General features: G+C 37.1%; 2 protein-coding genes across 5 annotated transcripts in view; one reads left to right on the forward strand and one right to left on the reverse strand.

The window, feature by feature from the left end:
- The window catches only part of EPS15 (epidermal growth factor receptor pathway substrate 15), a 147,198-nt gene that overhangs the window by 102,696 nt on the left and 21,308 nt on the right, over positions 1-23,194 (reverse strand). For all 4 annotated transcript variants that reach the window (XM_057710566.1, XM_057710563.1, XM_057710565.1 and 1 more), the window contains exon 2: positions 2,565-2,606. In XM_057710566.1, coding sequence (XP_057566549.1) covers positions 2,565-2,606 — 42 coding nt within the window. The remainder of the gene's footprint in view (positions 1-2,564; positions 2,607-23,194) is intronic.
- On the forward strand, positions 17,338-17,673 carry LOC130837854 (translation machinery-associated protein 7-like). The gene has a single exon (XM_057710568.1). It carries the CDS (start codon positions 17,345-17,347, stop codon positions 17,537-17,539), a length of 195 nt encoding a protein of 64 aa, XP_057566551.1. The 5' UTR covers positions 17,338-17,344; the 3' UTR covers positions 17,540-17,673.

Raw genomic sequence — 23,194 nt, forward strand, 5'->3', positions numbered from 1 at the left:
CTATGTTGAATAATAATGGTGAGAGTGGACACCCTTGTCTTGTTCCTGTTCTTAGAGGGAATTCTTCCAGTTTTTCCCCATTGAGAATGATATTGGCTTTTGGTTTCTCATATATGGCTTTCATTATGTTGAGGTAATTCCCTTCTATGCCCATTTTCTGGAGACCTTTTATCATAAATGGATGTTGAACTTTGTCAAAAGCTTTTTCTGCATCTATTGAAATGATCATATGGTTTTTATCCTTCAATTTGTTGATATGATGTATCACATTGATTGATTTGCAATATTGAAGCTATACTTATTCTTAAGAGGCTACAATACTTTTCTAAAAAATCAAAGCAGTATCAGTTCTAAAACCAGCAGTGATTCCTTTATAAACTTAAAGAGACATTTAAAAAACTGCTAAGTTCCTAAAGCACGTTAAGGGAAACACATCATTTTAACTGATGGGGACTTTCCTTTAAGACAGAATGAGGTCACCAAGAACAGAAAAGCAGTTAAAAAAACTGACTCTAACTTCTGTAGAGATTTCCTAAAGTAAAGTTCTATTTGTAAAAATGAAAAGTAAATTTTAAAAAGTCATGGGAATAATAACATGATATGAGGATATTTGTGAGCTAGCTGTTTTTCCACTTTAGAACTCTTATGAAATATTTATATACTGTATTCCAATAAATAATTTTACTATCTTCCATTCTTTTGGTTACTATAATAATTAAATACAGCCATTTAGCTTTGTCATCTATAGGCAGTTTCTGTTGTGCTCTGATGCCTGGCTAAAGGCTCTGCCATTAGCTACAGGCCACAATTTGTGTCTTCAACAAAGAAAGTCTCACAGCCTCATGGGAAGTACGATGCCACATACTCTTAACTATTAACACTTCAAAATACAGACTTTTGGGTAAAGACTTCTGGACTGACATCAGTTAGACAACTTTCAGACTGTACTGGTAGACCAAGTCAAAATTCCAGGACTCTGCATTCTGGAAGTAGATATATCTCTGGAAACCAGACTCCTGATCCAAGATGCAGGGAAACAAGAATTAATTACACAGGGTTGAATGAAAATGTTAAGGAAAATTCAATTATGATTACTTATGTAGAATATTGTTGGTATTATTTTTACTATTCTGTTTTCTAATGGATATGTGGAAAAGCCCTTTCTTAGTCTATATCTATCCCTCAATTTAGTAGGCTCTGCTTTTGTAAACTGAATGAAATAGTTTTCAATGGTATCTGATTCTCATTGACCCTTCAGAAATCAAAAACAAATCCTTTAACTGAATGTCCTTACTTTTTATGGCCATACAGTTATTAAATAAGTTAAATAACAATTTGTTCTCCTTTTTATCAAGATACAGTTGAGTAAACCAACTGTACAAAAACAAGGCCATATTTGAGAATGATAGAACAAGCCACTTTTAAGGATCAGGGATTGACTTTATGTAGAGCCAGTGTCTACAAAGCCCCCACAAGAAGACTGGCCTTCAAATTGGTTTGCAAGATCCCAGTCCCTCAAGCAGTAAAGCAAGGTCACTTAGCAGGCTAGCAACCTTAGGTGATATGGGAAACCTCAAGATGAGGTGAATTCACTCAAATTTACATGTGCTGCATGTGAAACATGAAGAGAATTTCTAAAGTTTGGATCCTAGCCTCAAAACCGAATAAATATAACAGAGGCTTTAAAAAGTAAGATCTGAGATTCTTTAGAAACTTCAAGCAGAAATTAATTACCTGGACTTAGAAGTTGTAAATAGCAAGTGTATGGCTTTAGATTTGCAAGTCACACAAGGAGACCTATAGTGGTTCATTAACACTTGCTGCAACTATGTAGATTGCCAATTCAAATATAATGAGATCAGCCTTTTCTGCAATCATGATCACAAGGTGAAGAGATTATCAAAAAAAAAAATCTGATATTTGGAAATGGGCAAATAAAACTGTCTATACTTTCAGGAGATTATCTGATCTATGGTTTGCACCTCTGACTTTCTATCAATTAGATCACTTTACACTCTGTAGGGGTAGAGGTTAAATTATATAAAACTGACAGCAATGAAAATGACTCCTATCCATACCAATAAAATTGATTTTCTCTGATGGAGAATATAAATCTCTGTAACTCATATTCCCATGTTTACATCTCACTGATTTTCCCAATAATCAATGAGTTGAAGAAAATCCTTGACACATGTTCATTTTATATTTGTATGAGAGTCATGGTTTTAACTTCATGAAAATTAAACTTTAATAATCTTAAAAACAAAAGTCATTTCTATTTAACTTATAAATTAATTTGGATGTTTATATCTGGATGACTATATCTAATGCTACAGGGATTTTTAAGAGAGATATTTAAGACAATTAAGTGTTTGGGCTTAATTATCTTTCCTTCATTTTTATGGGAGCTTGTTAAAAGCATTAATCAAAGCAGGAGATTAAAGCACAAGAAAATGAAAACAAGAAATGTCAAGTTTATTCAGCTGGTGGTAATCTGCATGTATACAATCAGGAGTTGAAAGTACATTCTATATTCAATCTAGAAAGACAAAGAAACATCTTACCTGTCTATAGTATTTTTCATATAGAGGATTCCCATTTGATAACTAAAATAAATAAATAATTAGAAATTAAATACTGTTCAACAACTTCTATTAATATATTTGCATTCATTCAACAGATACATGAAATAAAGATAAATGTGATTAAAATATCCTTGATTTCAAAAAGTTTGGTTTTGTTTCTTTTGGGGACAAGGAGGGGAAAGTGAATACAGGCGGCCATGTGGATTACCAAGAAACAGGTAGACAAGAAATAAAACAAGAATTTAAAAATTATTTGTGACATCAGAACTCTTTTCCTCATGTAAAATTTTACTCAGAATCCCAATATATAACAAATTAGGGGTGAAAGGATTTGGTTAAAGATCAACTGAAAAGCCCAAAGTCTTAAGCATTCATCCTCTACCCAAGTGCCCAGGTACCTACAAATACAATTCAAAAAACACTTCAGTAAAATAATCAAATGAATACACAAATTAATGAACAAAAAGATGCATTGATATCAGATCTGAAATGCTTGTAGGCAAGGAGTGCTATTCAATTCACACCACAGTTTAAAGAGTTCATTGGTCAGCTGATGAACAATATATTATCTCATCTGCAAGGCAGCATAGGAGTATCAATGTTCGAAGGCTCAGGTTCACCTCTACATGAATGTGTAAGAGTGTTCTGGAACCAGGAAGGAAGTCCAGGAAGGCTTCATGGGGGTAACATCAGTACAGAAGTTTGAGGTATTGGGGAGAAGCAGAGAGGGTGATTCTATACAATCAACAGAAATCTCAGTTATGTATGAAGAGAATAGTAAGGAGTTCTGAGGGCAACAAGGATTAGAGATAAGATTATAGTGTTATAGAAGACAACTTATGAAGGGCTTCAACTGCCAAGGGAAAAGAAAATAACGATGGAAAAGGGGACTGATTTAAGAGTCATTAACTTAGTATTAGTTCTAAGTGATAAGTGAAGAGGGAAAGTAGGATGGAACAGAAAGGGTTACTTAGGACAAAATTTTAATGGCCCTGTAGAAGACCTGAACACCGGCAATGGTGAAAAAGAAGGGTTTGGTCTGAAGAAAAGTTTTAAAGATAGATTTGACAGGACTTATTAAGTAGATGAAGGGGCAGGAGAGTCTTAGTAAGAAATAAAAAGATAAACAGGGAAGAAAATCTTCAAGCGTCAAGGTTGGGCCTATAGTCTTAATAGGTACAAAACTGGAAAATGCACCGAGTGCCTACTTTGAGAACACATTATACTAAGTGCTTTATAAATACTACCACACTTAATCCTTGTGAGCCCTATGTTATCATCCCAATATGCGAATAAAGAAACCTAGTGTGAAGGTTAATTTTATGCGTCAATTTGGCTAGGTGAGAGTACCCAGTTGTTTGGTCAAACGCCAGTCTACATGTTACTATAAAAGTATTTTTTTAAAGATATGATTAGCATTTAAGCCATAAACTTTGAGTAAAGCAGATTATCCTCTATAATGCGGGTAGGCCTCATCCAACCAGTCAAAAGCCCTAAGAGAGAAAAGACTGAGGCCCCCCAAGGAAGAAGGAATTCTCCCTCCAGAACACCTTCAGACTCAGCTGCAATATCAAGTCTTCCCTGGCTCTCCAGCCTGCCCCGCAGATTTAGGATTTACCAGCCTCCACCATCACGAGCCAGTTCCTTAAAATTAATCAATCAGTGTTTATGTGTCTGTCCCGATGGTTGTTTCTCTGGAGAACCCTAATACACCTAGTGTCAGAGAGGTTATTTGTCCAAGCTTTTAAATGGCAGAGCCTGGACTTGAATGCAGGTCTGTCCCACTCTAAGCTCCATGCTCTTTCACATTACCATGCTGTTTCCCATATGCCCTGGTTTGCTCAGGACAATACAATCTGTCGTCTCAACATTCCATCCAGTTTACCACTTGTCTCAGATTTCTCATTTTCTTAAATGAACTATTTTTTATTAATCACTACATTATAATAAACCAAGATGAATTTAGTACACCTCTACTGTATACATGTAACTTCTGGCCAAGCTAGTAGTGTCTAAGTGCTCTAACCTCTTCAACAAGTGATGAAATCATAAAGAGGACTAGTGATAATTCTGCTTTTTCCCCTGACTCTTAACAGATAAAATATAATGAGCACCTTTTCAAGGACACCATGCAAAAGACTCAGTGAAAAGTATCCTCAGACACAAGCAACGTGGACAGTTAACTGCTTACATTCGTTCAAGGCAGTGGGAGAAATATTTGACACTGGTGCTCCTGCTGGCTCCTGGTACTACTGACTGGTGTGCACATGCAATGACCTGAAAGATGCATCAGGCCACTAGCAGCTAAGTAAGTGAGAAATTACAGGTTAGGCGCAAATGAAGTATGTGTGAGGAGTCAATAGTCTAAAAACTCGAGGTGATTTTGTGGTTTTTGTCATTTATTGTACGGTATAATTCTACAACTATTTGTTTTGTTTTTGACAATTTTTTTTTATTATCCAATAAACCCTTTCAGGAACAATGAGCTAAAGAGAAGAAATTATACGTTTAATACAAAATTAAGTACTAAATTTTCATTTCTCTAGAAAATGGATAGACAGACAATTTGCATAAAAATTTTGAGGCTACTTCTATTTATCATTGAGCTCTAGTGGCATCACTGTTAATGAGTTAGCTGCAAATGCCAAAACTTAACAAATGTTTTCATATATCCACAGTTAAAATTTTAAGGATAAAAATGGCACTGAAAACAAAAAAAACCACTTAAACGTGGCAATATGTGCTCCCTACTTGCAACGTGTCATCGGATTTTAAAGGCTGAAATCTTTGAAAGACTGACTTTATAGATCCAACCTAAGCATCTCAGTATTGAATCTTTTTGAAAACAAGTCCTCTAATGATTGTTTGCATATTGTTCAAAATCAGTGGGAAATCTTTAATCAAAGATTACAGTTCAATGATTAAAAATTAAAAAACAAAACAAAACAAAACCTTCAGCTATTTAAGCTTTTAGCAAATACCAATTATTAGAAAGAAAGTTTGCCATGACATTGAAACATATCCCTCAAAAGCAAGAGAAGTACTGAACAAATTCAATGGTGAGAGTTCAAACAGAATACAAGATTTAATTTTGAAAATCTATCATTATACTTTGTATTGAATTCTAGAAGTTTCATCAGAAGTCTTCCTATTGAGACTTCCCTGGTGGAGCAGTGGTTAAGAAGCTGCCTGCCAATGCAGGGGACATGGGTTCGATCCCTGGTCCGGGAAGATCCCATGGAGCAACTAAGCCCATGCGCCACAACTACTGAGCCCGAGTGCTGCAAATACTGAAGCCCACGCACCTAGAGCCCATGCTCCACAACAAGAGAAGCCACCGCAATGAGAAGGCTGTGCACTCACCACAACTAGAGAAAAGCCTGCACACAGCAATGAAGACCTCATGCAACCAAAACTAAATTTAAAAGATAATAAATAAATAAAAGAAAAAAATTAAAAGAAAAAAAGTCTTCCTATTTTTAACTGGTTAAATTTATATTCTGTACTGGAATGAAATGAAGTTACAGACAGCCTATGATTTCGCAGCATCTAAATTTAGTGGAACATATAAAGTAATCATAAATAGGGACAAATTATATGACACAATTTGTCTTCTTAAAAATTTGTCAAAGAGTACCTTTAATAGAGGTCAAAAGATAATACCTGTGAAAATACTGGGGCTGATAAATTTATGATTTTCAATAAGAAAAAAATTAGAACTAACAATATTCGCCATTTAGCAAAACTGTTCCTGAGTTAGCCAGGTACATCACAACATTTACAGAGTATATCAGCAACTGAACTAGCACTGCTGGGAATCTCCTGGTGGTCCAGTGGTTAGAATTCGGTGCTTTCATTGCCGTAGGCCTGGGTTCAATCCCTGGTCAAGGAACTAAGATCCCACAGCCAAGCAGCACGGCCAAAAAAAATATATAGCACTGGTTACAGAGAAGAGTCAACTGTAAGGGTTAACAACTACACATCATAAAATGTAACTCTGAAAAATGCTGCAGATAATTTCAGGAAAAAATTAAAACTAGTTAAACTACATTGGAAAATAATGACATGGTTCAGAAAAGTATTAGTGACACAACATTAGAGACAGATATGTCTAAGAAGCTGACAAAAAATATGACCATTACCCAGAATAACTATTCTGCTTTTGTTTTTAAATACTCTCATAATCATTGTAAAGCCTTTATTTTGTTGTACTATAGAATATTTTATAAAATTTTATTTTTGAAAACAGAACTATTTTACTGATCCACCAATGTAATAAAATCATTTTCATGGCCAAAAAAAAAAAAAAAAGTCAAAAAACATATAAAACTTTAAATATTTGTAACGTCCCTTTCATTATTAAGCATGTCCCAGTTTGAATAAAAAATTATATATTCATCCTACTCCCAGAGAAGGGTATAAATACTTTGCTAGAGAAAGCAAAATGAAATACATTTCATCAATAAAAAAAGAGTTATTTAAAGACAATTCAGTTGAATTTTTAGTACCCAGAAAAAAATTCATAAACCGTAAGAAATTCTGAATTCCAAACCGTACCTTATTAATCATCACATTACAGACTCACTACATAAATACATTTGAGAAAGTATTAGCTCACTGAGTACCTACATCCTGTGCTGATTAACTATACTAATACAATACAGTTAAATGAGAATGGAAAAAGTCATCCAAATTGCCAATTTACTCACCAAGTAAGATGATCAAAGAGTGTGCTTAGTGTATCTTAGTAAAATTGGCTTTTTTTAACCGAAACATGATCATTTTAGATTTAAAAAAATCACACACAACACACAAAATGAATGTACAGAGAAAAAATTTTGAAAGGCATAGCTAAAATGGTAACAGTAATTATCTCTGTATAGTGGAATTATAAATGATTTTTACATTCTTCTTTATACTATTCTGTGTTCTCTGAAAACCTTTTTTATAATAAGCACTTCCTACTTTCATAATTAGACTAAAACAAGCTATTTTCAGTTTGGGGTAAAATGTAAAAAAATCCAAAAATCTGACATTAGTATGCAAAATTACATATGAATTTTCAGTAACTAAATCAATTTCTAAAAGAAAAATATTAGTTATCAAAATCAAAATCTGACTTTCAAAAATTCTAATACTGTAATTTAAAAGCAATTATTTATTCATTGGCTAGATCATACAACACTTATCAGTTGTCACAAAGTAAAATATTCATAAATGTAAGAAATCCTTCTAAAAAGTCAACAGCTATTTATTACTACTTTGAAAAAAATGTTAAGTGCTTGAAAATAAGAGATGTTAGAACGCCAATATAGTTTTGTAAAAAAAAAAAAAAACACATTTTGGTATCAGATAGGCCAAAATTCAATCCCCATTCCACTACTTCTCAGGTGTATGATCTTGAACAACTTATTTCACCTCTTTGAAAAGCCTACCTCCTTATCTCTAAAGTGCTAACATCTATTCTTCATAGGTTTTGTATGAATTAAATTAGCTGAATTAAAAAGAGATGGCCAGCTGTTCCCTAATATCCTTTACTCTTTTCTTTCTTTAGTAATAATACCCCTAAATCTTACGTGTGGATATCTACCTACAGCTACATTTCTCATCCTCTCTTGCAATTCCAGTTTCCCTCAATGAAATGTGAAAGAAAATAATATACACAATTCCCAGGCTGTGCACCTACAGGAGAGGAGAATGCCTTCTACCTCCCAGTTCTTCTTCCAGTGGTTCAGAAGGCAGATACGGTGGTGAAACATGGAGCAGCTACCCAGACTGACAGATGGAAAACATGGCTGAGAAATAAAAGAGCAATAGAGAAAAAGACCCAAGTCTCTAGCACTATCATGAAGCTGCCATATCAGCCCTATACCACTTATCTTACTTGGATAGTTACTCGAGGGAGATAAATTCTCTCTTGTTTAAGCCACTATGATTTTGGCTTGAACCAATATCTAACACAATGAAAACCAACCCCCCCCCCAAAAAAAACCCAAAAATCAAAACAGGGTGGGGGCGGGGGGTGCGCTACTATTTTTATTGAGAAGAAATCAAGTATAATAAATTTTACAAAGGAGACTTCCCTGGCAGTCCAGTGATTAAGACACTGTCAATCCCTTATAGGGGAACTAAGATCCCACATGCCACAGAACAGAAAAAAAAATTTTTCTACTATGAAAAAAAGTTATTACAAAAAAGTTATATCATCCTAAGTTCTGGTAGCTTGTATTATAATTCTCAATCATTTATTCTCCTCTTACAAGAGTATCAACAGCCCTGCCTGTTGCCATGTGACTTGTAGTGCCTTTCTGTGGGTACCCTACTGTTGGCTTGGCCATGTGACTTACTTTGGCCAATGAAATATGAGAATGTTCCAATTTCAAGTAGAAGCTCTAAGAGCTATTGTGTGTTTCCACCAGCTCTTGCTCTTTTCTCTATGCCAAGAGAAAAGTAAGTCACAAATAGGGGGTGCTCCTTCAGCCTGGATCCTGAAATGAAAAAGAATCGTGGAGTAGAACCATAGCTGATTACCAGGGAACCTATAATGTGAGCAATAAATAAACCTTTATTATTATAAGCTACTCATATTTTGAGTTGTTCTTAGTGCAGCATAATCTAGCAAAAGTTAACACACAGGTAATCCAACACCAAAGTATACCAGGTAGTGGGGAGGGAGGGTGGTAAAGAAAGAAGAAGTCCTGGTTATTAGGGAAATTCATAGGTTAATTAATATCTTCTCTAATGCAAAATGATTTCAAATATGCTGAAATGATGTTGAGTAATGAAACTGAAAATCTTTTCATGTGCTTGTTTGCTATTCATATGTCTTCTTTGGCCAAGTGTCTATTCAAATTTTTTACTCATTTTAATTCAGTTTTTTAAAATTTTGGGTTGTAAGAGCTCTTTACTATACTTATTAAAAATCTTTTATCAGAAAACAAATAAATAAGTATCAAGAGTTGCTTCACATGAAACTTTTAGTTTCATTTTGGGGGGGTTATGTGGTGGGAGGGGATGCTGGATTATATGACTGAGCATCTATGATTCTACAGTGTACAAAATGAACTGAAACTTTAAATAGTATCAGACTTATTATAAATGGTTATAGAACAATGTGGAAAAGGTAAAAACAGACACTCTCTAAAACATAATGCCAATCATTTTTTTGGTTAATCACGAGGTCATGTGACACAAAGAATAACCAAAGACTAAATTAATAAAATGGAAAAGGGAGTGAGTATGAATATAAAGGAGTAGATCTTTGTGATGGAATAGTCCTTTCTCTTAATTATGGTTATAGCGACATGAATCCACAGACGATAACACTGAATATGCACAGAAATATATATACACACACAAATAAGTACCTATAAATCTGATGACATTTGAATAAAGTGTGTGAACTGTGCCAGTGTCAATATCCTGATTTTGCTATTGCACTGTAGGAATACGAGGTGTTATAACAATTAGAGACAACTGGATGAAGAGTATATGGGACCTCTCTGTACTACTTTTTGCAACTTCCCATGAAAAGGCCCTGTTGAAGACCATGATGAAGCAGAGAGAAGGTGGCAACTCAGATACGAAGAATACTGTGTATAAAGGCAAACACATACAGAAGTCTAGGTAGTGAAAAGGAGACAATGGAATAGATTTTATTCTCTCAAATAAACCACTCAAAATCTCTTTAGTTTTATGCTCTCTAAAAATTTAAGAAAAGATTAACAATTCAGTACTAGTGAACATTAAAAAAATAATAATAAGTGTTATAAAGCACACGATTTTCTGGGAAATTTGCCATGCAACTATATTTGACATATTAACACACAAAAATTCAGCTATTTAGAATTCAGCCTTCTAAAACCCACTTGCAAGAGATCTGGGAGGAACCAGAAGCGGAACTAGCCCCTATATCCTTTCAACTCCTCCACCACAACCACCATCACCACCCCTCTAATAATGGAACAGCAACTCCTACAACCAAAGAACCAAATGCATACAACCAGAAGAGTCTGTGCTTTTATACACATATGTTTACGTGATGTGACTGGCTTGCAGGGAAGGAGACTAAAACCTTCCGACAGGATTGTGATGTCTAAAAAGACCTGTGTATTTCACAATACAAAGGAAAACAGGGCGGAAACAGAGTAAAAGGAAGAAGACAAGAATGAAAAAATAAAAAGGACTGACAGTTATCACCAGCAATCCAAAATGACAAAAGAAACAGCAATCAGAAGCTGTCTGAAGAGTCGAGAGCAAGTCAGTACTAAAGAAACTTTAAAAACAAGCTGGGTATAGAAGGTGGAGAAAAGCAAGTAATCTGAGCAGTCCTCACTGTTAGAGCTGGTGGGGAGGAGTCCAAGAAAACACAAGCAGCCATCTGAGCAGTTCCCTTGGAGAATAAGCAGTATAAACCTTCAGCTCTGTTATTCATAACTCATTTAATAATTTAATAAACATGTGTAGATGCCTTCTATAGAGAAAACAATAGGCTTAGGTACCTGGGGTTACAAAAATCATATTTTCCTCTAAACAGCTTATATTCCAGTAAAATATGCAATACTCTATTCTTCAAATATGCTAACATCTCGTTTGTTCCATAACAAACCATTATAAATTGATAACATAGTTAGCAGGCAAAGACTTAGGAATACTCTAAGAACAGTATTCTAAAGAAAGTTTTCAAAAGCTGAATCTAAGAATACATTTGCTTTGGAGATAGATAAATAAAAGATTAAAATGACTTTAAGTAGACAAAAGAATTTCAAAAGACAGTACAGCTGCATACTACTGAAAAACAATGGGTGTAAAGAGACCAAACCAGCAACTCAAACCAATAATGGACTAGCTTTTGTTAAATCCAATTCAACCTGACCAAAAATCTGGGTGGCAGGGTGACAAAGAATGAATACAAAGACTAGTTCTAAAAATAGAAATGAAGATCAATGGAATAGAATAGAGAACCCAGAGGTAAACCCAAGAACATATGGGCACCTTATTTTTGACAAAGGAGGCAAGAATACACAATGGAAAAAGACAGCCTCTTCAATAAGTGGTGCTGGGAAAATTGGACAGCAACATGTAAAAGAATGAAATTAGAACACTTCCTAACACCATACACAAAAATAAACTCCAAATGGATTAAAGACCTACATGTAAGGCCAGACACTATAAAACTCCTAGAGGAAAACATAGGCAGAACACTCTATGACATCCATCAAAGCAAGATCCTTTTGGACCCACCTCCTAGAATCATGGAAATAAAATCAAGAATAAACAAATGGGACCTCATGAAACTTAAAAGCTTTTGCACAGTGAAAGAAACCATAAACAAGACAAAAAGACAACCCTCAGAATGGGAGAAAATACTTGCCAACAAAGCAACGGACAAAGGATTAATCTCCAAAATATACAAGCAGATCATGTCGCTTAATAACCAAAAAAGCAAATAACCCAATCCACAAATGGGCAGAAGACCTAAATAGACATTTCTCCAAAGAAGACATGCAGATGGCGAACAAACACATGAAAAGATGCTCAACATCACTAATCATTAGAGAAATGCAAGTTAAAGCCACAATGAGGTATCACCTCACACCGGTCAGAAAGGCCAACATCAAAAAATCTAGAAACAGTAAATGCTGAAGAGGGTGTGGAGACAAGGGAACTTTTCTGCACTGTTGCTGGGAATGTAAGGTGGTACAGCCACTATGGAAAACAGTTTGGAGGTTCCTTAAAAAACTAAAAATGGAACTATCATATGACCCAGTAATCCCACTCCTGGGCATATACCCAGAGAAAACTATAATCCAAAAAGAAACATGTACCATAATGTTCACTGAAGCACTATTTACAATAGCCAGGACATGGAAGCAACCGAAATGCCCATCAACAAATGAATGGATACAGAAGATGTGGCATATATATACAATGGAATATTACTCAGCTATAAAAAGGGATGAGATGGAGCTATATGTCATGAGGTGGATAGAACTACAATCTGTCATACAGAGTGAAGTAAGTCAGAAAGAGAAGGACAAATATTGTATGCTAACTCACATATACGGAATCTAAAAATGGTACTGATGAACTCAGTGACAAGAACAAGGATGTAGATACAGAGAATGGACTGGAGAACTCGAGGTGTGGGAGGGGGCGGAGGGTGAAGGGGAAGCTGAGACGAAGCGAGAGAGTAGCACAGACATATACATACTACCAACTGTAAAATAGTCAGTGGGAAGTTGTATAATAAAGGGAGTCCACCTCGAGGATGGAAGATGCCTTAGAGGACTGGAGCGGGGAGGGTGGGGGGGACTCGAGGGGGGGGGAATCAAGGAAGGGAGGGAATACGGGGATATGTGTATAAAAACAGATGATTGAACCTGGTGTACCCCCCAAAAAAAAATAAACAAACAAAAAAACAAAAAGAAACATGTACCATAATGTTCACTGAAGCACTATTTACAATAGCCAGGACATGGAAGCAACCTAAATGCCCATCAACAAATGAATGGATAAAGAAGATGTGGCATATATATACAATGGAATATTACTCAGTCATAAAAAGGAATGAAATTGAAGTATATGTGATGATGTGGATAGACCTAGACAGTCATACAGAGCGAAGTAAGCCAGAAAGAGAAAAACAAATACCATATGCTAACTCATATATATGGAATCTAAAAAAAAAGGTATTGATGAACCCAGTGGCAGAGCAAGAATAACGATGCAGATGTAGATAATGGACTTGATGACACGGGGTTGGGGGCAGGGGGAGTGAAGGGAATCTGGGACAAAATGAGAGACTGGCATAGACATAGATACACTGCCAAACGTAGAACAGATAGCTAGTGGGAAGTTGCTGTATAACAAAAGGAGATCAACTCGATGATGGGTGATGCCTCAGAAGGCCAGGATAGGGAGGGTGGGAGGGAGTCGCGGGAGGGAGAGGATATGGGGATATATGTATAAATACAGCTGATTCACTTCGGTGTACCTCAAAAACTGGTATGAGAGTGTAAAGCAATTATATTCCAATAAAGAGCTTAAAAAAAAAAAAAAAGACTAGTTCTGGTCTCTCATCAGAAGACAATGAGTTCAACATATGCCACTCTAGCCAGCTCACTGGGTGAATCAGTACCGTTAACCATGAATAATTAGTATGTGGATTTATAAAAATTCATATAAAGAACAAGTGGAACAGGAAGGAATCAAGATGGCGGAGTAGGAGGACATGCGCTCACTCTCTCTTGTAAGAGCACCTGAATTACAAATAACTGCTGAACAATCATCGACAGAAAGACACTGGAACTCACCAAAAAAAACACCCCACATTCAGAGACAAAGGAGAAGCCGCAATGAGACGGTAGGAGGGGCGCAATCGCGTTAAAATCGAATCCCATAAATGCTGGGTGGGTGACTCACAAGCTGGAGAACAGTTATACCACAGAAGTCCTGAGGGTTCTGAGCCCCATGTCAGGCTTCCTAATGTGGGGGTCCAGCAACGGGAGGAGGTATCCCCAGAGAATCAGACTCTGAAAGCCAGTGGGATTTGATTGCAGGACCTCCACAGGACTGGAGAAAATGGAGACTCCACTCTTGGAGGGCACACAAAAAAGTGTGCTCACCAGGACCCAGGGGGAAGGAGCAGTGACCCCACAGGAGACTGAACCAGACCTACCTGCTGGTGTTGGAGGGTTGCCTGCAGAGGTGGGGGGCAGCTGTGGCTCACCGAGAAGATGGCGGCGCTGGCAGCAGGGGTTCTGAGAGGTGCTCATTGGCATGAGCCCTCCCAGAGTCCACCATTAGCCCCACCAAAGAGCCTGTAAGCTCCAGTGGTGGGCTGCCTCAAGCCAAATGACCACCAGGGTGGGAACACAGCCCCACCCATTGGCAGACAAGCAGATTAAAGTGTCACTGAGCTCCACCCACCAAATTGGATTAAAGTTTTACTGAGCTCTGCCCACCCAGCCCTACCCACCATCAGTCCCTCCCATCAGGAAGCACACAGGAGCCTCCTAGACAGCTTTCTCCACAAGAGGGCAGACAGCAGAATCAAGCAGTATCAGCAGTACTTCATCTTGTGGAACTGAAAATCACAGCCACAGAAAGAGAAAATGAAAAGGCAAAAGACTTTGTACCAGATGAAGGGACAAGATAAAACACCAGAAAAACAACTAAATCAAGAGGAGATAGGCACTATTTCGGAAAAAGAATTCAGAATAATGATGGTGAAGATGATCCAGGACTTTGAAAAAAGACTGGATGCAAAGATCAAAAAGTTGCAAGAAAAGTTTACCAAAGACCTAGAAGAATTAAAGAACAAACAAACAGAGATATGCAACACAATAACTGAAATGAAAAATACACTAGAAGGAACCAATAGCAGATTCACTGAGGCAGAAGGGCGAATGAGTGACCTGGAAGACAGAATGGTGATAATCACTGATGCAGAAAAGAATAAAGAAAAAAGAATGAAAAGAACTGAAGACAGCCTAAGAGACCTCTGGGACAATGTTAAATGCACCAACATTCGCATTATAGGGGTCCCAGAAGGAGGAGAGAGAGAAAGGACTCGAGAAAATACTGGAAGAGATTCTAGTTGAAAACTTCCCTAACATGGGAAAGGAAATAGCTACCCAAGTCCAGAAGGCACAGAGAGTCCCAGGCAGGATAAAGCCAAGGAGAAACACGCCAAGACATATAGCAGTCAAATTGACAGAAATTAAAGACAGAGAAAAGTTATAAAAAGCAACAAGGGAAAATCGACAAATAACATACAAGGGAACTCCCATCAGGGTAACATCTGATTTCTCAGCAGAAACTCTGCAAGCCAGAAGGGAGTGGCACAATATGTTTAAAGTGATGAAAGGTAAGAGCCTACAACCAAGAATACTCTACTCAGCAAGGATCTCATTCAGATTCATTGGAGACATCAAAAGCTTTACAGACAAGCAACAGCTAAGAGAATTCAGCACCACCAAATCAGTCCTACAACAAATGCTAAAGGAACTTCTCTAAGTGGGAAACATAAGAGAAGAAAAGGACCTACAGAAACAACAACAAAACAATTAAGAAAATGGTAATAGGAACATACATATCGATAATTACCTTGAATGTAAATGGACTAAATGCACCAACCAGAAGACACAGACTGGCTGAATGGATACAAAAACAAAACGCATATATATGCTGTCTACAAGAGACCCACTTCAGACCTAGGGACACATACAGACTGAAAGTGAGGGGATGGAAAAAGATATTCCATGCAAATGGAAATCAAAAGAAACCTGGAGTAGCAATACTCATATCAGATAAAATAGACTTTCAAATAAAAAATGTTACAAGAGACAAGAAAGGACACTACATAAAGATCGAGGGATCAATCCAAGAAGAAGAGATAACAATTATAAATATCTATGCACCCAATATAGGAGCACCTCAATACATAAGGCAAATGCTAACAACTATGAAAGAGGAAATCGACAGTAACACAATCATAGTGGGGGACTTTAACACCTCACTTACACAATGGACAGATCATCCACACAGAAAATTAATAAGGAAACACAAGCTGTAAATGACACAATAAACCATCTTGATTTAATAGATATCTATAGGACATTACATCCAAAAACAGCAGATTACACATTCTTCTCCAGTGCACATGGAACATTCTCCAGGATAGATCACATTTTGGGTCATAAATCAAGCCTTGGTAAATTCAAGAAAATTGAAATCGTATCAAGCATCTTTTCTAACCACAACGCTATGAGGTTAGAAATCACAGAAAACCGTAAAATACACAAACACATGGAGGCTAAACAACACGCTACTAAACAAGCAACAGATCACTGAAGAAATCAAAGAGGAAATCAAAAAATACCTAGAGACAAATGATAATGAAAACACAACGATCCAAAACCTATGGGATGCAGCAAAGGCAGTTCTGAGAGGGAAGTTTATAGCGATACAATCCTACCTCAAGAAACAAGAAAAATCCCAAATAAACAATCTAACCTTACACTTAAAGAAACTAGAGAAAGAGAGCAAACAAAACCCAAGGTAAGTAGACGGACAGAAATCATAAAGATCAGAGCAGAAATAAATGACATAGAAACAAAGAAAACAATAGCAAAAATCAATAAAACTAAAAGCTGGTTCTTTGAGAAGATAAATAAAATTGATAAACCTCTAGCAAGACTCATCAAGAAAAAGAGGGAGAGGACTCAAATCAATAAAATTAGAAAGGAAACAGGAGAAGTTACAATGGACACTGCAGAAATAAAAAGCATCATAAGAGATTACTACAAGCAATTATATGCCAATAAAATGGACAACCTGGATGAAATGGACAGATTCTTAGAAAGATGTAACCTTCCAAGACTGAATCAGGAAAACAGAGAAAATATGAACAGACCAATCACAAGTAATGAAATCAAAACTGTGATTAAAAATCTCCCAACAAACAAAAGTCCAGGACCAGAAGGATTCACAGGTGAATTTTATCAAACATTTAGAGAAGAGCTAACACCCATCCTTCTCAAACTCTTTCAAAACATTGCAGAGGAAGGAACACTCCCAAACTCATTTTTACGAGGCCACCATTACCCTGATACCAAAACCAGACAAAGATACTACAAAAAAAGAAAACTACAGACCAATATCACTGATGAATTTAGATGCAAAAACCCTCAACAAAATACTAGCCAACAGAATCCAACAACACATTAAAAGATCATACACCGGCGGCAGCCGCCATGTCGGGCCGCAAAGGTGGCAAGAAGAAGCCCCTGAAGCAGCCGAAGAAGCAAGCCAAGGAGATGGATGAGGAAGATAAGGCATTCAAGCAGAAACAGAAGGAGGAGCAAAAAAAACTCGAGGAGCTAAAAGCAAAGTCTGTGGGGAAAGGCCCCCTGGCCACAGGTGGAATTAAGAAATCTGGCAAAAAGTAAGCTGTTCCCTATGCCTGAGGCAATGATGATCCTTAACTCCATTCCTGTTTAAACATCTGGATTCCCTGCCATAACATCTGTTGCCACCTATAGCTAGAATGAAGTGTTGTGTTGAAACCTATTGTACATTTAAGAATAAATTTTTGTAAAAACAAAACAAAACAAACAAACAAAAAAGATCATACACCATGATCAAGTGGGGTTTATCCCTGGAATGCAAGGATTCTTCAATATATGCTAATCAATCAATGTGATACACCATATTAAAAAACTGAAGGACAAAAACCACATGATCATCTCAATAGATGCAGAAAAAGCTTTTGACAAAATTCAACATCCATTTATGATAAAAACTCTCCAGAAGGTGGGCACAGAGGGAACCTACCTCAACATAATAAAGGCCATATATGACAAACCCACAGCAAACATCATTCTCAATGGTGAAAAACTGGAAGCATCCCTCTAAGATCAGGAACAAGACAAGGACGTCCACTCTTGCCACTACTATTCAACATAGTTTTGGAAGTCCTTGCCACAGCAATCAGAGAAGAAAAAGAAATAAAAGGAATCCAAATTGGAAAAGAAGTAAAACTGTCACTGTTCGCAGATGACATGATACTATACATAGAAAATCCTAAAGATGCCACCAGAAAACTACTTGAGCTAATCAATGAATTTGGTAACATTGCAGGATACAAAATTAACACACAGAAATCTCTTGCATTTCTATACACTAACAATGAAAGATCAGAAAGAGAAATTACGGAAACAATCCCATTCACCATTGCAACAAAACGAATAAAATACCTAGGAAAAAACCTAACCAAGGAGGTAAAAGACCTGTACTAAGAAAACTATAAGACACTAATGAAAGAAATCAAAGACAACACAAACAGATGGAGGGACATACCATGTTTTTGGATTGGAAGAATTAACATTGTGAAAATGACTATATTACCAAAAGCAATTTACAGATTCTATGCAATGCCAATCAAATCACCAATGGCATTTTTCACAGAACTAGAACAAAAATTTTACAATTTGTATGGACACACAAAAGACCCTGAATAGCCAAAGCAATCTTGAGAAGGAAAGAAGGAGTTGGTGGAATCAGGCTTCCTGACTTCAGGCTATACTACAAGGCTACAGTGATCAAGACAGTATGGTACTGGCACAAAAAAAGAAATATAGATCAATGGAACAGGATAGAGAGCCCAGAGATAAATTATGGTCAACTAATCTATGACAAAAGAGCCAAGGATATACAATGGAGAAAAGGGAGCCTCTTCAATAAGTGGTGCTGGAAAAATTGGACAGCTACATGGAAAAGAATGAAATTAGAACACTTCTTAACACCATACACAAAAATAAACTCCAAATGGATTAAAGACCTAAATGTAAGGCCAGACAGTATAAAACTCCTAGAGGAAAACATAGGAAGAACACTCTTCGACGTAAATAACAGCAAGATCTATTTTGACCCACCCCCTAGAGTAATGGAAATAAAAACAAAAATAAATAAGTGGGACCTAATGAAACTTCAAAGCTTCTGCACAGCAAAGGAAATGTTAAGCAAGATGAAAAGACAACCCTCAGAATGGGAGAAAATATCTGCAAATGAAATAAAGGATTAAGCTCCAAAATATATAAACAGTTCATCCAGCTCACTATCAAAAAAACAAACAAGCCAATCAAAAAATGGGCAGAAGACCTAAATAGGCATTTCTCCAAAGAAGACATATGCATGGCCAAGAGGCACATGAAAAGCTGCTCAACATCACTAATTATTAGAGAAATGCACATCAAAACTACAATGAGGTATCACCTCACACTGGTTAGAATGGGCATCATCAGAAAATCTACAAACAATAAATGCTGGAGAGGGTGTGGAGAAAAGGGAACGCTCTTGCACTGCTGGTGGGAATGTAAATTGATACAGCCACTATGGAGAACAGTATGGAGGTTCCTGGCAAAACTAAAAATAGACCTACCATATGACCCAGCAATCCCACTGCTGGGCATGTACCCAGAGAACACCATCATTCAAAAAGACACATGCACTCCAATGTTCACTGCAGCACTATTTACAATAGCCAGGACATGGAAGCAACCTAAATGTCCATCAACAGATGAATGGATAATGAAGATGTGGTACATACACGCAATGGAATATTACTCAGCTGTAAAAAGCAATGAAACTGGGACATTTTTAGAGACATGGATGGACCTAGAGACTGTCATACAGAGTGAAGTGAGTCAGAAAGAGAAAAACAAATATAGTATATTAACACATATATGTGGACTATAGAAAAATGGTAGAAATCTACCGGTTTCCAAGGCAGAAACAGATACACAGATGTAGAGAACAAACATATGGACACCAAGAGGGGAAGCGGGGAGCGTTGGGGGGGAATGAATTGGGAGATTGGGATACCAAATTGTACACCCTAAATATATGCAGTTTTTGTAAAAAAAATAAAGTAAAATAAAAAAAAAAAGAACAAGTGAAGCAAAATAACCATTTCCTGCATTTCTACAGCACTTTACCTTTTTAAAAAAATATTTATTATGTATTTATTCATTTATTTATTCATTTTTGGCTGTGCTGTGTCTTAGTTACAGCATGCGGGATCTTAGTTGCAGCATGCAATGTGGGATCTAGTTCCCCCAACCAGGGATCGAACCCAGGCCCCCTGCATTGGAAACACGGAGTCTTACTCACTGGACCACCAGGGAAGTCCCTACTTTTTACAAAGGACATTCACGACCTCATCTCCCATGTCCTTTTTCTAGACATCTGGGCAACTAGATGATCACATCAATTCCCATCGTTCAAATACTACACCAAGGTTAATGAATATCAATTGATATCTTTAGTTTTGACCTCTTCTCTGAACTCTAAACTTATACACCATCTACTTTACATCTCTACTTGGATGTCTCCCAAACATCTAAAAGAACTTTTATTCTTTTTTTCCTCCAAAAATCTATTCCTCTCCCACCACCAACCACCTAGGTGCACAAGCCAAATACCTAAGAGTCAGCATGTCCCTCATTCTCAACTTTCAATCTATCATATGCAAATGCTATCAATTCTAATTCCAAAACGTATGTTGAACTCTTGCACCTCTCTCTGTATCACTGTTCATATCTCATCTTGACTTAATAGTCTAGATTCTAATGAATCTTTAATCCATCCTCTCTGCTTTTATTTTTTTTTCTATTCTATCCACACAGATTGCAGAGTATATGTAAAAGTAAATAAGAACATAACATTCTTCTGTTTAAACCCCTCAATGGCTTCTCATTTAATGAAAAATTAAATCCAAACTTCGTGACGGGGCTTTGAGTCCCTGCATGATCCAGCCTCTGCTCGCCTCTCCAGACTCACTTAGGGCCACTAATTTCACTCTGATATTTCAGTTCTTCTAAAAGATTTTCAGTTCTCTAAAAGAGCAAATTGTCCCCACTCAGTCTTTTCACATGCGGTTCTCTGCTCCTGAAAAGCACAGGTGGTGTCTTCACTTTCTTTAGGACTCAGCTTAAATGTTTCCCATTCAGAGACTTTTTTGGGTCCTCATAAAGTAGGCCCTTTTTAAAATTTTCTACATCAGCCTTCCTAGTTTCCTTCAGGGACCTGTTACAACTTGTTTTTGTCTTCTTGCTTTTTTGTTGTTGTTGCCCTCACTATAATATTTGTTCCATGAGAACAGAAAATCACATCTATCTTGTTCACCATCAAATCTGCAATACCTACAGCCCTCAAAAAATACAAGTTGAATGAATGATCATTAGTGAAATTCCTTCTTGCAGTAAATTCTCAAATATTGCTGGGAGTATAAATTAATTCATTCAACATTTACTAACAACCTATTACTTGCCAAAGATTGAGACAGGCACAGTGATGAATTATACACTCCTTGCTCTCAAGGGCTTTACTAGTCTAGCACAGAAAGAAAAAAGTAAGCAAGTCCCTTTTTTCTTAACCTCTTCTGATAATGTTCCCTCCACCCATGTGAAATAATACCTGGTTCGCTCCTAAAGAGAAAAGCCTGACAGTCTTTTCTCAGAATGTTACTTCCAACCCCCTGCTTTAAATGAAACAATCTCTCACCTCCCTTGAAGCCCTCTCAAGTGGTTGCTGTCCAATTTTAACCTCCTGCCTGTCTCAGGTTCTAGAAATGGGATTAAAACCCTCTTTGCTCACCTGTGCAGCTTGTCCATACTTACTTAACTCTTTTGAGGCTCTTTTCAGCAAAATTACTATCTCCCTTTCCTCATCACTGTTATATTTTAACCTCCTAGTCTCTCTACCTCATTCACCTAAGGCTTTGGCACATGGCTCATTGTCTTCCTTTCCATCCTAAGCCTCCATCAAACTGGATGACTTCACCACAGACTTGGACAACCCATCCAACAACCTGGCTTCTTACTTGCTTGACGTCCTTAACAGCAATGGTCTCTCCAAAACAGAGTTACACAATGTACCACCAATGTGGATATATTATGGCCCAGTCATCCTGTTACTCCCATAGTAACATCACTCCTGGCCCTTCTACCTTTATCCAAAACTGCTCTATATCCCAAACAACTGTTTCAAGCATCTTGTTCTCCAACCATAACCTTCTCTTTCAAGTTATCATCCTTTGACCTTTATAAGACCTCTTATCCATGGACCCTTTCATATTGACTGTGATTCATCAGAGCAGACCCTCTCTTTGCTTCACTTTCCTCATCATTCAGTTTATATTTTATGCTCCATTGTTTCAATAATCCTCTTGTCATTAACCAATTTATTCCTCTTTTAGAACACATCAGTATAGCAAAATATCAAACCTGGATGAACCCAACTATCCTCTTTCTTTGAGGCTGCAGCTAAAAAAAGTTACTCAATAGGACAGACTGGTTTACCTATAAATTCGTGATCTCTGTATTAGTTTGCTAGGGCTGCCATAAAAAAGTGCCAGAAACTGGGTGGCTTAGGAGAACAGAAATGTATTGTCTCACAGTCTGGAGGCCAGAAGTCCAAAAACAAGATGCTGGCAGGGCCAAGCTCCCTCTGAAGGTACTAGGAAAGGATCTGCTCCGGGCTTCTCTCCTATTTCTGGTAGTTCCTTAGCATGTGGCAGCTTAATTCCAATCTCCACACGACATTCTCCCTGTGTGTGAGTCTGTGTCCAAATTTCTCCTTTTGATGTGGACACCAGTGATTTTGGATTAGCAGCCCACCCTACTCCAGTATGACCTCATCTTAACTAATTACATCCATAACGACTCTATTTCCAAGTAAAGTCACACTATGAGGTACTGGGGGGGTAGGACTTCAACATATAAATTGGGGGAGGGGGACACAATTCAACCCATAACAATCAGTAACCTCAAATTTTTCTACCAAACCTACTCTTCAACCCACTTTCCATAACAACTATATCAAGTAGAAACGTGACTTTAGCCCAATCAGAGAAAATCACGGTTCTTTTGTGGGAGTTACTAGAAAAGAGGTCCTCTTTTGCACCAGGCTTGGAGTTATAAAGTATAAGTATATACACCTGAAGCTTTTAGTGCTCATTTTAGTGCTATAATGAGAAAGCCTAACTGAGACTGGAAGACAAGGTATGAAGGAAAAACTGAGTAGTGGTATCACTGTGATGCTAA

The sequence above is a fragment of the Hippopotamus amphibius genome, chromosome 1 (assembly GCF_030028045.1).
Source record: "Hippopotamus amphibius kiboko isolate mHipAmp2 chromosome 1, mHipAmp2.hap2, whole genome shotgun sequence".
In the NCBI taxonomy this organism is placed as follows: Eukaryota; Metazoa; Chordata; class Mammalia; order Artiodactyla; family Hippopotamidae; genus Hippopotamus; species Hippopotamus amphibius.